The 17,323-nt window shown below is 45.6% G+C and overlaps 1 protein-coding gene across 1 annotated transcript in view; it reads right to left on the reverse strand.

Annotated features, from left to right (window-relative positions):
* The window catches only part of LOC106811853 (potassium channel subfamily K member 13-like), a 34,896-nt gene extending 19,259 nt beyond the window's left edge, over window positions 1-15,637 (reverse strand). Inside the window, exon 1 of the mRNA XM_014815572.1 lies at window positions 15,300-15,637. Within this exon, the coding sequence (XP_014671058.1) occupies window positions 15,300-15,627 (328 nt within the window). The 5' untranslated portion in view covers window positions 15,628-15,637. The remainder of the gene's footprint in view (window positions 1-15,299) is intronic.
* Between the last annotated feature and the right edge of the window lie 1,686 nt (window positions 15,638-17,323).

A 17,323-nucleotide genomic window follows, 5' to 3' on the forward strand; every position in this document is an offset into this window, starting at 1 on the left:
AGAGAGAGAGAGAGAGAGAGAGAGAGAGAGAGAAAGAAAGAGATAGGGACGGGTGTACGTGGCTGTCGTTACATCGTAGCATTACGTGCGCAGAGGTTACATCCGTGTGTGGGTGTGGGGGGAGTAGGGTAGAGCGCTCGCTAGTAACACGTCATGTATCACACTCACTCACTCACTCACTCACTCACTCACTCACTCACTCGATCGCTCACTCCCTCTCTCACGCACGCACGCACGCACGCACGCACGCACGCACTCACTCACTCACTCACTCACTCACTCACTCACTCACTCACTCACTCACTCACGCACTCACTCACTCACTCACGCACTCACGCACTCACGTACTCACGCATTCGCTCGCTCACTCACTTACTCACTCACTCACTCACTCACTCACTCACTCACTCACTCACTCACTCACTCACTCACTCACTCACTCACTCACTCACTCACTCACTCACTCACTCACACTCACTCTCACTCACTGGATGATGTAGCAAGAATTGTGCACGAACACGTCATATGTTCTAGTGCCTTACCGGAAAACTAGTGCAGCCAGTTTTTAAGATTATGCAAATATTGACTGGTTGGGAGGGAAACAGAGTGTTTGGGACTGTCAAAATAAATGCTGCCCAAGACAAGACGTCGATGGTAGCGTTGAGTTTCTAGGTCCACGAAACTCCACCGATTATCAATAGATTACAAACACATTCTATATACTAGAGCTAGACTATAGAAATGCTAAATTAGCGTATGCTGCTATTATAGGAGCTGGTCCTGACACTTTGAACACTTGTGTAACTTTTATTGTAAAAACAAGGCGATGATCTCAAATGCAAATGGCGTTCTGCACGTGGGAACGTTATGCACGTATAATATATGGAATGCTTGGTACGAGTTTTTGTGGCGAGGCCAGGGGAGTTGCACCTATTATACACGTAGTTGGCAATCGATCGAGTATTATTATGGTAGGCCCTATCGGATAACATATTGATTTGGCAAACACTGGCGGAAAGAAAAGCTACTTTCCTATAACACAGCCTATAGCTGCTGATCGACTGATCTCTAATGGCCAGTTACGGCCTCGGCTGTTGCTGCTACAGGTAATATGCTATAGGTAATGCGCCTGCAGACTTAAAACACGACGCCTGCCGTGTGAAACAAAAACGAAATGAGTGTAAAATGAGTATTTAGCTGTGCGTAATATAACTGTGCGCAAGAAATACAAGTAGTTAATGTAAAGCTTCGCGCGCTAATCTTCGTCTCTCTCTCTCTCTCTTTCTCTCTCTCTCTCTCTCCCTCTCTCTCTCTCCCTCTCTCTCTCTCTCTCACGCGCGCGTGTGTGTCTGTGTCTGTCTGTCTCTACGTATGTCTGTCTATCTGTCTATCTGTATGTACGTTTGCCTGTCTGTCTGTCTATCTGTCTGCCTGTCTGTCTGTTAAGAGAAAATTTCCAATGTGCATGCAACGTACATTCTTCGACGAACGAAAATTGGGTTCATATGGATAATTACGATAACATAACCGCCGGAGGCGAGTTTCCGGAAACACGCACCTAAATTTAGACATGAGCAAATTAAGCATATAATATCAGGATAATATACACTCACTCACTCACTCCCACTCAATCACTCTCACTCACTCACTGGCTGATTTAGTAAAAATTGTGCTACCTGTAGATTATATAACTTCATCGTAATTTCAGCGACTAAAGAGGTCCCCTAAAGTGATGTCTATTCAGCACCATGCAATCAATAAAGACGAAAGTCAACGAGTGTATGAAGGGAAGCTTTATACGTGCACGTAATCGTTAATAGCGGCTATTGCCTCACTCTCCCTTACGGATATCGTGCCGAACATACAGCTATAACGTTATTGACGCACTGCTAGTACGTTTATGTACGTATATTGCTTTTCCTTAAATGGTAGTGAACGATCGAATTACATCTGTTTCTCTTGGAGTTCGTGGTTCGACCGTCCCTCGGGCAGAAAGTGTCTGTTGCTACGGATTTGCTGCGATCTGTGTTTCGTCACGTTGTCGAAATCTCGATGCTAGATTTACGGAATCAGTGTGGAGTGGGATGAGATGCTGACATATCCTTGCAGTCAGCCGCATCACAGTCTTTTCAGCTATGGATATAACAACGTCTGCTTGCCATTTACGGAGTGGCGATCCCGTATTTGGGATGTAATCCCCAGCTAATATGAGAGTTGCTATGGCAACGGTCAAATATATTTTGTGTTAAACTTGGTTTAAACTTGTGTTATTCAGGTAAACTCGGCATTGTCTGTTTTATCGTAGCATTATCTACACAAGTGCGCAGACACACCCGCACATACACGCGCATACACGTTCACATGCACGCACGCATGCACACGCACGCACGCACGCAAACATACACGCGCTCGCACAAACACACACATACCTGGATACTACATCATGATCATGCGCGAAACTCAAGATATCGCTATTAGGCTACTAGGACGGCAGACAGTAATATAGCGGATGATAGCCAGTAACGGGATATTATTTTGTACGACTGTGACCTTGCGAGGTATCACTGATGCATGATTATAACGCGCACGTCGGACAGGAAACCTTTTAGCAAGGCCTGCTAACATAATTACAAAGCAGTATAATATCATGTCATTTACGCTCATGCCACGATACATAAGCGCGCCACTTACAAACGCACAAAACCAACCCCGAGCTACGTCGCATGCACGATGCGCAAAAAAAACGGAGAATTCAAGCGCCGATTTTCAACATCCTGTGCTTTTCGAAGCCTTACGTATATATAATGTCTCTCAAAGATCTTAGATAACGTCTATATATATAGTGAGAGAGAGAGAGAGAACGAGAGAGAGTGAGAGAGAGCGAGAGAGAGAGAGAGAGAGAGAGAGAGAGAGAGAGAGAGGCAGAGAGAGAGCGAGAGAGAGAGAGAGAGAGAGAGCGAGAGAGGGGGAGGGGGAGGCAAAGATAGAGAGAGGGAGAGAGAGGTCGCGCACACACGCACACACACACGCACGCACGCACGCACGCACACACGCACGCACGCACACACACACATAGAGAGAGAAAGAGAGAGAGAAAGAAAGAAAGAAAGAGAGAGAGAGAGAGAGAGAGAGAAAGAAAGAGAGAGATAGGGACGGGTGTACGTGGCTGTCGTTACATCGTAGCATTACGTGCGCAGAGGTTACATCCGTGTGTGGGTGTGGGGGGAGTAGGGTAGAGCGCTCGCTAGTAACACGTCATGTATCACACTCACTCACTCACTCACTCACTCACTCACTCGGCCGCGTCATCAACTGTCACGTCGATCGCTCACCCTGCTCTCCGGGCACGGCAGACGCAGGCACGCGACGCACGACACGCACGCATGACTCAACTCGTCACATCACTCACTCACTCACTGCACTCAGCTCACATCGACTCACGCATCTCACTCACTCACTCACTCACTATGCCTCACAGTCACGCACTCTACGCACTCACTGCTCATTCACGGAATCGCAGTCACTCACTTACTCAACCACCGGATGCAACTCACATCACATCACTCACGTCACTTCAGCTCACTCAACGTCACCTCACTACACTCACTTCTCACTCACGTCACGATCACTCACGTCACTCACTCACACTCACTCTCACTCACTGATGAATGTATGCAAAGAATTGTGCACGAACACTCATATATGTTCTAGTGCCTTACCTGGAAAACTAGATGGCGAGCCAGTTTTTCCCAAGATTACGTGCAGAATATGTGACTGGTTGGGAGGGAAATCAGAGTGTATGGGACTGTCAAAATCAATGCTGCCCAAGACAAGATCGTCGATTGGTAGCGTTGAGTTCTAGGTCCACCGAGCGAAACTCCCACGCGATTATCATAGATTACAAACACCATTCTATATACTAGAGCTAGAACTATAGAAATGCTAAATTAGCGTATGGCTGCTATTATAGAGGCTGTCCTGACACTTTGGAACACTTGTGTACTTTTAATTGGTAAAAACAGAGGCGATGATCGCAAATCAAATGGCGTTCTGCATCGTGGAACGTTATGGCACGTATAGATATATGGATATGCTTGGTAAGCCGAGTTTTTTGTGGCGAGGCCAGGGAAGTTGCACCTATTATGACACGTAGTTGCAATCGATCGAGTATTATTAATGGTAGACCGCTATCCGGTATAACATATTGATTTGGCCAAACACTGGCGAAAGAAAAGCTACTTTTCCTATAACACAGGCGTATAGGCGTGATCGACTGATCTCTCAATTGCCCCGTTAACTGGCGCTCGGCTGTTGGTGCGCTACAGGTAATATGGCCTATAGTAATGCGCCTGCAGACTTAAAACACGGACGCACTGGCCGTGTGAAACAAAGACAAAAATGAGCGTAAAATGAGTATTTAGCTGTGGGCGTAATAGAACTGTGCGCAAGAAATAACGAAGTAGTTAATGTAATAGCTTTCGCGGCGCTAATCTCGTCTTCTCTCTCTCGGTCTTGGTCTCTCTCTCTCTTGCGGTCTCTCTCTCTCTCTCACGCGCGGCAGAGTGTGTGTCTGTGTCTGTGTCTGTCTGCTACGTATGGTCTGTCTATCTGTCTATCTGTAGTAACGTTTGCACTGTCTGTCTGTCTATCTGTCTGGCCTGTCCTGTCTGTTTAAGGAGAAAATTTTCCAATGTTGCATGCAACGTACATTCTTTCGACGATACGAAAATTGGGTTCATATTGGATAATTACGATAACATAACCGCCGAGGCTTTTAGTTTCGGAAACACGCACCTAAAGTTTAGATCATGAGCAATTAAGCCATATAATATCAGGATAATATATATATATATATATATATATATATATCTCCGCCTCGCGTTCGTAGAGCATCTCTAGAAGATAGAATATGTCTTGACATTACACGTACGATCCGCAGCTATTGTATATGTATATTACACGTATATGTACGTGATCGCGTTATGTCATGGTACCGTATAATAGTTAGTAGTTAACTATAATATATATAGTAAATATATATAGTAAAACTATAATATATAGTAAACTATATAGTAAACTTAATATATAGTAGTTAACAATCAGCCGTACACACGAACTGGAAGTAAATAGCACTGTTCACAACCGATTATAGTCGTACATAATGTCAAGTAGTGAGAATTACATTTGCCGAGTACTAGTAATACCAGTATAGATAATACCAAGCATCTTGTCCGAGCCGAAAATATCGGCTACTCACTCCGTTATGACAAAACACTGCTCTTGCCGAAGCCAAGGCGGTTATAAATAGGCCCTACCTATATTCTCAGGCGTAATCTTCCACATAATACACACATCCTGGTCTATTTATAAATCTGCTGATAGTGTCCTGGTTGCAATTAGCAATCCGAATAATCGGATTTAGCGTATTGTTGCATGCAACTCAGTACAATTACACGAACTGAGATGTATAACACGCACATCTTCACACAAACAGTGCCGAGTGGAGTAACAGGATGAGCATGAAAAGAGGTCGCCTCTCAGTTTTACACCTTTCCATTGACATTATTATTATTAAGAGTAAGTCTTGCTCTTGCCACACAATCGCTCATATTTCATTTCTTCTACTGCCTTCTAGTTTTCTTCCTCCCTCTACTCTCCCAAATCTCTGTTACGCTCTCCCACCTACTCCTTTTCTTTTCCCTTCCTCTACCTCCTTCGTGTTACGTGTATTTCGTCACGTGCATATGCGAATAACTTGTGAATAGCCGTTTGTGTTTATTAAAATAGGCTTAATAAATTACAGTTAGTCTCCAGAACATGGAAGAAATTCCTTGTATCATTTTCTCCTGATTTTACACCTAACAAAACTATTATTGCTAAATATATATTATATTAGTATATATATATAATAATAATAATAATAATAATAATAATAATAATAATAATGATAAAGAATTAGTATAACACCATGGTGTCGACAAGCAGTCAAGCACATCGTCGATTTATATACAGATTTTAATAAATTTGACTCGAGGATTCAAATACGGTTCCATTTGCTAGAGTTATAGTTGTAAGTTAGTTAGTTATAGAGAACATAGCAAGGCGGCAGAAGCACTGCAAAGCGATAATCACACTTATAGCAGACAGCTGCTTCCACATATCTGATATCGATTCAGTATTCACCGCACGGCTGTGAAGCCCTGCTGTCGAAGGTTGCGTGATGCGAAATTGTCGCCAAGCTTAATCACGAACGAGTGAACTACTAGCGCGTTTTATCGTTCGACACGCAGCAGGCAATTCAATCGCCACATTCGGCCTGAATCTCATAAACCGAAAAGTCGCCACCCCCGTAGGAAGACGAATTGCTAGACTGCACGGCTGCTTCACCTGGCTGCCTGGTGCCCTGCTTACTGACCTGCTGCTGCTTGCGGCACTGCCTGCTGGCTGCTGCTGCTGCCCTAAGCTGCTCGCTCCGCAGGCCTGCTCGCCGCATGGCGGCTGCTGCCTCGCTACTGCTGCTGCGCTGCGGCTGCTGCCTGCTGACTGCGAGCTGCTGCTAGTTACTGCCTGCCTGCTGCTAGCTGCTGCGGCTGCGGTGCCGGGGGGGGCTTTGGGCACTTTGCTTGGCGCGGCGCCTTGGCTGCTGCCTGCGGCTTGCGTGCTGCGGCTGCTACTTGCTGCCTGCTGCTGCGGCTGCTGCGCGGCTGCTCTCGCGCGCGGCTGCCCCTGCTGCCTGCTGTTACTGCCTGCTGCCTGCTGCGGCGTGGCTGCTGCGGTGCTCTGGTTACCTGCCTGTGCTGTGCTGCTGCGGCTGCTGCCGGCCAGAGCTGCCATGCTGCTAAGCTGCCTGCCTGCTACATGCGCCTCACTAGCTGCCTGCTTTTTTTTCCATTCTCTTCCTGAAGTCCGGTGCTGCCCTCGCTATTCTGCATGCCAACTGATTGTCAGTTGTTGCCTGCACCGCCTGCTCAGCTGATAGCATGATGCTGATAAGCATGGAACTTCCTTCAAATCCAGAGACAAGCCACCACTGTCGTCTCTACCGCTCAACGGGCGGCGCGACCCATTGCGGCACGTCGATCAATCGAGCCCGTCACTGTACGGCAAATCACAGACGCGAATAGCTCTCGGAATGACGCGGCACAGGTGGTCCCCCGCTCCGCCCCCCGCGCGTCAACACTGCGGTGATCAAGTCACGACAGTCAGTCCCGACTGCAGCAGCACCTAACCTCGGCTTCACTGTCATCAGTAGGGAAACTGTAGCCCAGCAGGCCGTCATCATCTTGAACACAACACATTTTTTCTTGTTCGCGAACGTGTACGAGTAGCAGATATGACCGGACCACACACAACATAAGCGTTAATAGTAATACTACTAATATACTATCAATAGTATACTATAGTATACCATATATATCATAAGTATATTTATAATATACCTTATACTATAGATAAATATCTCCTATACTATATACTTCATATATATATATATTATATCCGCGACGTGGAAGATAATAGAGATTTATATTGCTTCACTCTGATGATCATCATTATATATATCATATATATGATACTACTAGTATATACTATATAATCTGTAGTTCTGTAGATTAACACTTAATTTACTCTTATCTACGCTTCTGCAACTTAATGCATCGAGCACTCTACGACGCAGCTATAGACATCAAGCATCCCACACGTATACAATATATACTATAATATATCATATATATCAATAAGGTAACCTAATATAAGGGCCATATTAATGAAGAAACATAAATGTAACAAGATAGGAAATAGAGCGCTGATTAAGAATAGTTATTTAACACCATTTTTCTATCCGCTACACTCTCTGTTCTTATCTACATGGCGTGTATTACGCGTGTGTGATTTTACTTCTACCTATATAGATACTCATGTAATACCTACTCAATATAACAGCGGCTATATGGTTGGAAATTGTGAAGGCCACTGGTAAGCACCAGAAAACAACACTCCTAAGTATTAGCATTAGATCACATTAGCGTTACACGTGACGGTGCCGGATTGTGGACTCGAAGAATTTCGAGAATTGCCTGCCTGCTTACATGCTGCTGCTGCTGCGGCTGCCCTGCTGACCGCTGCCTTACTTCGCTGCTGCTGACTGCCTGCTGACGGCTGCTGCGCGGCTGCCTGCACTAGCCGTCGCTTGCTGCTGCTGGCTGTTTTTTACTGCTCCTGCTGCTGGCCTGCGCTGCTGCGTTACGCTGCCCTGCTGCTTGCTGCTGCACGGCTGCTGCTGCTGCTGCTGCGGCTGCCAGCTGCGGCTGCTGCTGCGGCGGCTGCCTGCTGCTGCTGCTGCTGCTTTACTGCTGGCCTACTGCCTGCTGCTCCTGAGTGGTGCTGCTGCCTATTGCTGCCCACTGTTGGGTTGTTGCTTGCTGCCGCTGGCTGCTTGGATGATGATGCTGATGACGAGCCAGCCTTGGCTTCAATCAGACAAGCACCTGTCGTTTAACGCTAAGCGCGCGACATGCGGACGTCGTATGGCAGCGCCTGCACTGTACGGGCAAGCCACAGGACGCCGATGCCGTGGGATGACGCGGACAGGGTGTCCGCCGCGGGTATCATACGACAGTCAGTCCGTCCCATGAGCAGCCTAACCTAGGCTCCTGTATCAGTAAGGAAATGCTCATCCAAGCATGCTTACCGTCTCATCTTGAACACAACATTGGTAACGACACCCGTGTTAGCGAGTAGGAGTATGCGGCACACACACAGTAGGTATATATATATATATATATTATATATAGCGCTTATATATATAGGTATATATCACCTATATATATATTAATAGGCCGGAGTGAATAATTAGAGAATGCTATATGATTCACTCCTGGTTATATTAGATATATACTATATATATATATTATTATAAGTATAATACTATATATTATATATTATAAACATTGTCCTAGCAGTCTGTAGTTAAATTAATTTATTTATTTACGCTCTGCAACTTAATGCATCGGAGCACTCTACGACAGTATAGGACTCAAGGATCCAGGACTTATATAGTATTATATATATATATAATGATATATACGGCCTATTATAAGAAAATAACTGTAAAAAATTAGGGAAAAAGGGTGTTAAAATAGTTATTACACCTTTTCCTATTTCGTACATTGTTATTCTTATCTAGCATGGGTGGCTTTCTGTGTGTATTGTTACTTTCTTTCAGTATATGTGATATAATATATCACACTATATAGCGGCTATGGGTTTGCGGAAATTGGTGGAGCACTGGTAAGCTCACGCAGCAACAACACTCCTAGTTATTAGATTAGGATCACCTTCTACGCGCTTTACACGGTGGGGCCGGACTTGTTCGACACAACACAAAACACACACACACCACACCACACACGACACACACACACACACACACACAGCACCACACACACCACAACACACGCACACCCAGCCAGCTGGCCTCCAATACATACACACACACCCACACATACATGTCTGGGTGTGCATATCATAATATGTCTCTCCATATGCCTGTATACGGAGAGATATATATAGTACATTTTGTGTTCTCGGACAGTATTTCATAAACACGCCGACGTGTACACTGTGTAACGCGTGTTGTCGCTCTATCTGTGTTGTCACACGATATCTGTCTCTCTATAGTCTCGCGGGCTGCCGTGTATGTGTATGTGGCACATCAAACGATTACAGGGTCGTTCTGTAAGAGGATGGGATGCCGCAACGAGAGGCAGCTGCGGCGAAGCGCGAAGCAATATTTGCTCTGTGTGATATCGTTAGTATGCCATTGCACAGACCGCCTGCGTATACAAGCACTGCACGACAATAGTTCATCGCATTTCTCTCCCATTCTCATTCGCTGTTCCCGTTGGTCTCTCTCTCTCTCTCTCTCTCTCTCTCTCTCTCTCTCTCTTTTTGGTCTGTCTCCCTATAGTTTTCTTCCTCCCTTTCTTTCTCTCTCTCTTCCTGCCCGTCTTTTTGTCTTCTTTCCTCCTCCTCCCTCCATCCCCCTCCCTCTCCGTCCTGTACTGCTCTGTCTGATCTGCTCCGTCCGTCCGTCATGTCGACTCCGTTCTGTTTGCTCGGTCTGTCGTGTCTGTCGTGTCTGTCTGTCTGTCGGTCTGGTCTGCCTGCTTGTCTGTATGTACTGTCTGTCTTGTCTGTCTGTTGCTCTGTCTGTCTTCTCTGTCCCATTATCTCTCTCTCTCTTTCTCGCGCCTCTCTCTCGCTCCTCTCTCTCTCTTTCTCTATCTCTCTCCCCGTGGTCGTCTCTCTCTCTCTCTCTCTCTGCTCATCCTCCTCTCTCCGATATATCTCCCACGTCTTTCTATCTTATCTTCTCTCACTCCTCTCTCTATCCTCCTCTCTCTCCTCTCTCTCTCATCTCTCTCTCTCTTACGTCTCTCTCTTCTCCTTCTCTCTTTCTTCTCTCTCCGCCTCCTCTCTCTCTCTCTCTCTCTCTGTCGGGTGATATCTCGTCTCCCTCCCCTCTCTCTCTCACTCTCTCTCTCTCTCTCTCTCTCTCTCTCTCTCTCTCTGTTGCTCTCTTCTCTCTCTCTCTTCTCTCCCTCTCTTCATCTCCTTATATTGTCTTCTCTATCTCTACTCTCTCTCTCTTCCTCCTTTTCTCTCTCTCTCTCTTCTTCTCTCTCTCTCTCAGTTTGTCTCCTTTCTCCCTCCCACCTCTCTCACCTCTCTCATCACTCTCTCTCTCGGTTTCGTCGCTCATCTCTTTCTCTCTCTCTCCTCTCATCTTACCTACTCAGTCCCTGTCTCTCTCTCTCTCTCTTTCTCTCTCTATATGTTTGCCTCTCGCTCCCTCTCTCCCTCTCGCTCCCTCCCCTCTCCTCTCTCTCTCTCTCTTCCTAGTCTCTCTTACTCGCTCTCTCTCTCTTCATCTCTCTCTCTCTCTTCTCTGGTTTGTCTCCCCTTTCTATCGACTCTTAACATCTCTCTATCGGCTCTCTCTCTGATTTGTCTCTCTCCTCTCTCTCTTTCCTCTCATCTGTTGCCTCTCGCTTCCCTCTCTCCCACTCGCTCCCTCTCTCTTCATGCTCTCTTCTCGAGTCTCTTCTCTCTCTCTCTCTCCTCGTCTCATCGCTCTGATCCTGTCTTATCCGGCTCCTCTCTTAACTCGCTCGTCACGGCCTCGTATAGCTGATGGGAGTTTTGTCACTCACAGTCGTTCAGCGCAATTCGGATGATAATCATCTCCGGTTCAATTAGTGACACGATCCAGCAACCCCTCAGCTAGGTAAGACGCATACAGGTCTGTACGACAGTTGCATATCTCTTAGTTGGCTCATAGGAAGTTCTGTAGTGGATGAATGTTTATAATCATCTATTTGCTAGCTACCTGTACCTGCACGGCCGTTATTTGCGCCAATGAAAACTGTCCCCCGGCAAACCCTTTTAAACCCCCTAAACTTCTACTCTGACCTCCCAAACCTAAGCATAACCCCCCCAACCATAACCTGATCCAAATTAGCCCTGCCCATAACCTTAACTTAACCATAACGTAACCCATAACTTAACTAAAACCCTATAGTTCCCACGTAATCTAAATTAGCCCAGCCGTAAATCTACCCCCTTACTTAACAATCACCTTAGCTCCCACGTAAATACCCTAGGCCGCCATTATTTCGGCCGCCAAGACCGCCAACCCCTTACTTTAACCAACCCACACCATACATCAGCAGATCCGCAGCTTTAGTAACACAAACGCGCGTTCTCCCTGTGAGGCTCAGTGCGGCTCGTCAAAGGAAACAGGTAAAATCTACTGATGACGATTAATCTACGACGCATTAGGGAATGTGCGAATGTTCGTCGTCATTATATATATCGTGTATCTAAAACAAAAATGACTTCATTATCTCAATCTCGAAAACGAAACTTCGTGTCTGTGTCATGTACTTCGTGCCATTATGGCAGAATGTTCGTTGTCATGCTGCCACTATATATCGTGTATCTAAAACTGTAATTCTGAAAACGAAACTTCGTGTATGTATTCCATTACTGCGTATGATCGCATTTTTCCAGATTCTCCGCCGAGACTGGATTTGGGCGATTAGCAGTCATTGAGAGCTTGCTCACAACACCTGCTCGGATACATATTTTAGAATATCACAGGAGCGTTTCACACTTACACGCTGCGTCGGCAACTACCTTTGCTAATTGCTTCTATCGCACGAGGTTCAGGTGTGCTCGTCGGCAAACACAGGTAAGATTGTATAGATGAAGCAATCTATAGATAGATACGGCCGAGACTTTGCTCGACCTGGTACAGGGTCGAGTTTCACCAATCCAATTAACAAATGGTCTTCACAGGGATGTACATCGACCGGGGAACTCTTGCACCGGATGCATATAAACAGGCCCCGTGCGTTCGACTGTATCAATAGGGCCGAAACGATCCGCCAACAGCCAGAATAATGACCCACTAGAGATGCGCTGTGAGACACGAATTGTTATGTCACTTGTAGCTATTATCTGAATCGTTGATGTTGTCAAGAGTCCATGAATTAAGGGACTCTTTATAGGGACCTCCTCCTATTATGGACTGTGATGTCTGACATACACGCGCATCCCGCGCCGCACAGCACACACACAACACACACCCAACACACCCCCCCCCACACACACACACACACCCACTCACTCACACACACACCACACACAGCACACAGCACACACACACACACACCACACACACCGGGAACAGCTCATAAACACACACTTTATATAAAAATTATAGTTTAATTGTAATATAATATTATTATTCTATAATAGTTCCAAACGTTATCAACGCCGAAATGTATCGCATTTATGTTAACTCTGATATTCTAGTATTTATATAAGCTCCAGTTCGATTCACTTATATCAATGCTACCGGGGGTGGGGAGCAAAAAAACATCCGTTTGGTTCTTCGACATGCAAGTTGGGGGTCAAAACGGGGCCAAGTTTCGCATGTATTGTAACCCTGGTTACACTCCATATTCAATGTTTGCCGCCACTATGCGCATTCCACAATCGTAATTTCTCCATCACTAGACTAGCAAATATACTTCGTGTCATTTGCACTAATCACACTACCCTTATGACAAATAAACTCTAGTTGCTCCCAATTTCACTGCGCGTTTGCTTAAAAACCTACAAAAAGAGGTGAGAAAACTGGCATTCTGGCCGCGCAAAACGCCGCACTGTTTAGCCAACAAATAGCTCCGAAGTCGGTGACGTGAGTCACCATGTTTATCTTTGCGTACACCGCGTACCGCTGTACCGCAGCACCGCTGCACGGTTGCTTGGGGATTGGGGAAACTGTCAACAACATCGGAGAATTTTAACAACAATGGAGGTATTTTCAAATACCTTTTATAAGACAACGCGCAGTGAAATGGGAGGAACTAGAGTTTATTTTGTCATAAGGTAGTGTGATTATGCATGACACGAAGTATTTGCTAGTATAGTACTGGAGAAATTAGCGTTTGGATGCGCATTGTGCAGCTTTAAGGTCATTCCCTGTCCCTGTTCCTCAGACTTTAAGTAATACTGTTTAAGGCTGGTAAAATATACCGCGAGTATTATTGGGGTATAGCCGTTTAAATGAACTATTTTCAGTAGATTTGTCTGAGATGCTCAGTATATAATCTGATATCAAACAATCTTGGCTATTATTATATGAAGTCTTTATAGATTAAACACAAATGACGTCATACAGGCGTACCACCGATTTTACGGCACCCTCGGTTCAAAAGCCTTGCTGGAATCTCCATTTTACCGGATATCAACAAAGGATAGATAATAATAATAATAACGAAACGATGGATGAATCGATATGGATTAGTGTTTACGCTTGGCACGTCGACTGACGCTTGCATCTATTTTAGAAGCCATAGTAAGGTAAGCGTCTAGGCTAATTGTACACAAAATAAGCTAAAAATACCACTAAATCGAGGTATCGCCGCCAACAAGTGCAGCGTAAACAATTCGAATGAGCGCGTAATTTTGGCAAGATTCATTTTTGACTAATTTGGGTAATTTTGGCAATACCCCGTACGGACAAATTTGATCCTACATTAAATGAGTCATCAGTTCTAAGTTCAGCTCGCCACGTCACCCCGCAAACATTTACTATGCGCATGCGTATTGCGATTTAGCACCGGATCTGGCCCGAGTGTTGCGTACAGACACAGCTTGGTGCGGGATAACTTATCCCGGGCCTGGCCCTCCTTTATTTTCGGGGCCAAATTGGTGCGGGCCAGCGCGTATTTGGAGCGGAATAGCGTGTATACACACTGCAGAAATTTGGCGCGCGCCTGACCCGCACCAGTTTAATACCATATCAAATTTGCAGTCTGTACGGGGTATTAAAGAGTCATCAGTACCATCAGCTTGCAGGAAAATCGGTGGTGTACCTGTGATCGTTAATTATCATTAATTAATTAACTGAATACCAGAGCGAATGAATTCTGACTAAACTTGGCGAACTATATTTTCTAGTGAGAAACACAAGAGCAGCTCCACAAATATTTGAGAGCAATTTGCCTGCACGCAAGTGAAGCAACAAATAATGCAGTTTTCATTCGCCCGACGGACTTAAATATATAAAATTCCTCTTCTATGATAACATTTTATACGCGATGTGGCTTTAATAACAGACAATGTATATAAATATTACATATTTCTATAACCGTATCCCAGAGGAAACGCGGAATGTGAAATCTCCGATAAACAGGAAGTTATGCTACAACTCTAGGGATGCATATCTCGGAACCTTGCCGTCGCAGCGGACGACCTATCCCGGACGGTTTTTTCAAAATTTTTGGCCCGAAAATGTTTGAATCGGGGAACATTGTAAGGTTGCATGAAATACATCTGGGGGATGCGACGCTGCAGAAACATCGTGGCATCACGTTAAAGAATACTACTATTATCAACAGTGTATACAATATAGTCTATATTATACACTTAATAGTCTATATTATACACTTAATAGTCTATATTATACACTTAATAGTCTATATTATACGCTTAATAGTCTATATTAAACGCTCCTACTGTTATAATACACATGGAAAAGAATATCAGCAAAATATCTGATATTATCAGGAGTGGATAATAGAGATTATCTATTAGAGATCTCTATTATCCACTCCTGATATTATATATATATATATATATATTATATATATAATCTAATATATAGTCTGATATTTTGAGTAAAAGCTCTGTGACTACGGAATTCGCGATATCGCACAGTGTCTTACCTATGGTCGTGACGATGGTGGCCACGAAATAGAAGGCGCCGCCGAAATCCCATCGCGGTCTCTTGTCGAGCAGGTTCTTCGTGCTAGCGTTGCCATGCGCTTGCAGCAACACCGACAGCTCGCTAGCGTTCACGTCCGGGTAGAGCGCCACGAAGTGCGCGTACGTGTTCCTGTAGCTTTCCACGGCCCTCAGCTCGCTCTCCTGCTCCAAATACTGGAACAGCAGCGCTCCGGCGACCATGTAGAAGACCATGACTACGGCGAGAAGGAGGAAACGGGCGTTGTCTTCTCGCAGCTGTATCGCCTCGCACCAGCCGCCCTGGGCCATCGTGCCCCCACCCGCCTCACTGATCCATACACCTCCCCCGAGGCTTCCCTATAACGTCTGCACTGTCGTCAGCCTGGCGCCACTAGCAGCGTCGCGTTCGTACGACGTCGGCAACCGACGAATGTCATCTCGTTGGCGACGACGTTAGTGCTCGTCGACGCTCGCGCGTGTGTCCGGTGCGGCTCGCACTCTCTCGCTCTCTCACACTACTGTCGCTCCGCGCAGCAGCAGTAGCGGGGGTGCGTGTGCCCGGTGTGTGACATTCACCCTTCCGGCTTCTATCACCTGCGCGTCCGTAGTCATTCTTGCGCGTGCTCAGAAAAAATAATAGCGAGTGACGAAATAATATACTCGGCGGTGCTCTGCAAATAACTGCGCGCGAGTTTGTCGCGTTTATCGCATGTGTCGGGGAATCTGTCGATGATCTGTAATTGCAAACAGCTAGTCAGTCGCTATGTAATAGCTGCTGGCGTACGGTGCGGGCAGCAAGCCATACTCCTGTCCAATATACTCTTATCGCGTTGTTTCCACCTGAGTATCACCGAGGGTGGTGTCGTCAACCTCAGAGACCCAAGTGCATCTTTAGTCGGCTACGTCGCTGCTAGCTACTCCCTCTCGTTCTCTCTCCACCGCAGCGCGGCTCTCACCAGGAAATATTCACACGTACGCACGTCCTGTTTGTCCTTGCTGTCTTCCCACACTATAGGGATGACGGCGGCAGTCTGGTCGGCGTGTCGGTGCGTGTGTGCGGCTAGGGGAAGCAACAGGCAACTGCACGCGGCCCGCGCTCTCGGGTACTTCTGCATTCATACACAATACCTGTTTGAGCCGCTATCGATCGGGGACCTCTCTGTTGTCATGGCAACCTCGTGGAAGCACAATCATCTCTGCGCCGCCGCTTCTGCCGCTACTCTGAAACAAGCCCTACGCTTCGCGTGCTTTGCGAGCGTCGCACAGTAATGCGGAAACTAACGGGTAACGTCGACGGCGCTTCTGTTTCCGTTCGGTTACATCCCGGACGGAAATAATATTATCTATCGACTAGACGTTTTTAACACGTCGTCGTCTGTGCGGTGGTGAGCACTCATTGATAATGACATAATAAGGTTCTTGAACCTACCGTTCGTCCACAACCGAGAAATTTCACACATTTTCCTATGCTCAAATTGTGTATTTCACCAATCTATATTATCAATCAGCCACCTTTTCCAGTTCACGCATCTTTTGAGACTAATATAAGCTAAATATAGCTAATATTATAGAAAGACTGTAGAGCGTACACAAACACACAAAGACAATATTATTAGAATGGAATGTCGGAAAGCCGAGTTTAAAATTACCGCAGAAAAACACGCAATTCTCTTTTGGCCTAAAACAGCTCGGCGATTATACGATAATCGAAAAGCTGGTTTAAATGTGCATGGCTTTCACTATCGAAGTGTAAATCTACGTTTAGCGTCCCCGATGATTCTCACAGTAAACTCTGCAGTGATATCTATACTTTACAAGGATTAGCATAGAAATAAAGATAAGACGATGGAAGAGTATTTATCACGTCGTTTAAGCCTTGCGTCAAATTTAATGTATCTGTTCTTTTGTTTAATTATCACAGAAAACACGCGAATGTAAACTACGATAGTTATACAATCGATTATAGATATGGGATATATTATCGATTATAGATTATAGATATTCA

The sequence above is a fragment of the Priapulus caudatus genome, unplaced genomic scaffold, assembly GCF_000485595.1.
Source record: "Priapulus caudatus unplaced genomic scaffold, Priapulus_caudatus-5.0.1 Scaffold583, whole genome shotgun sequence".
NCBI classification, from domain to species: Eukaryota; Metazoa; Priapulida; class Priapulimorpha; order Priapulimorphida; family Priapulidae; genus Priapulus; species Priapulus caudatus.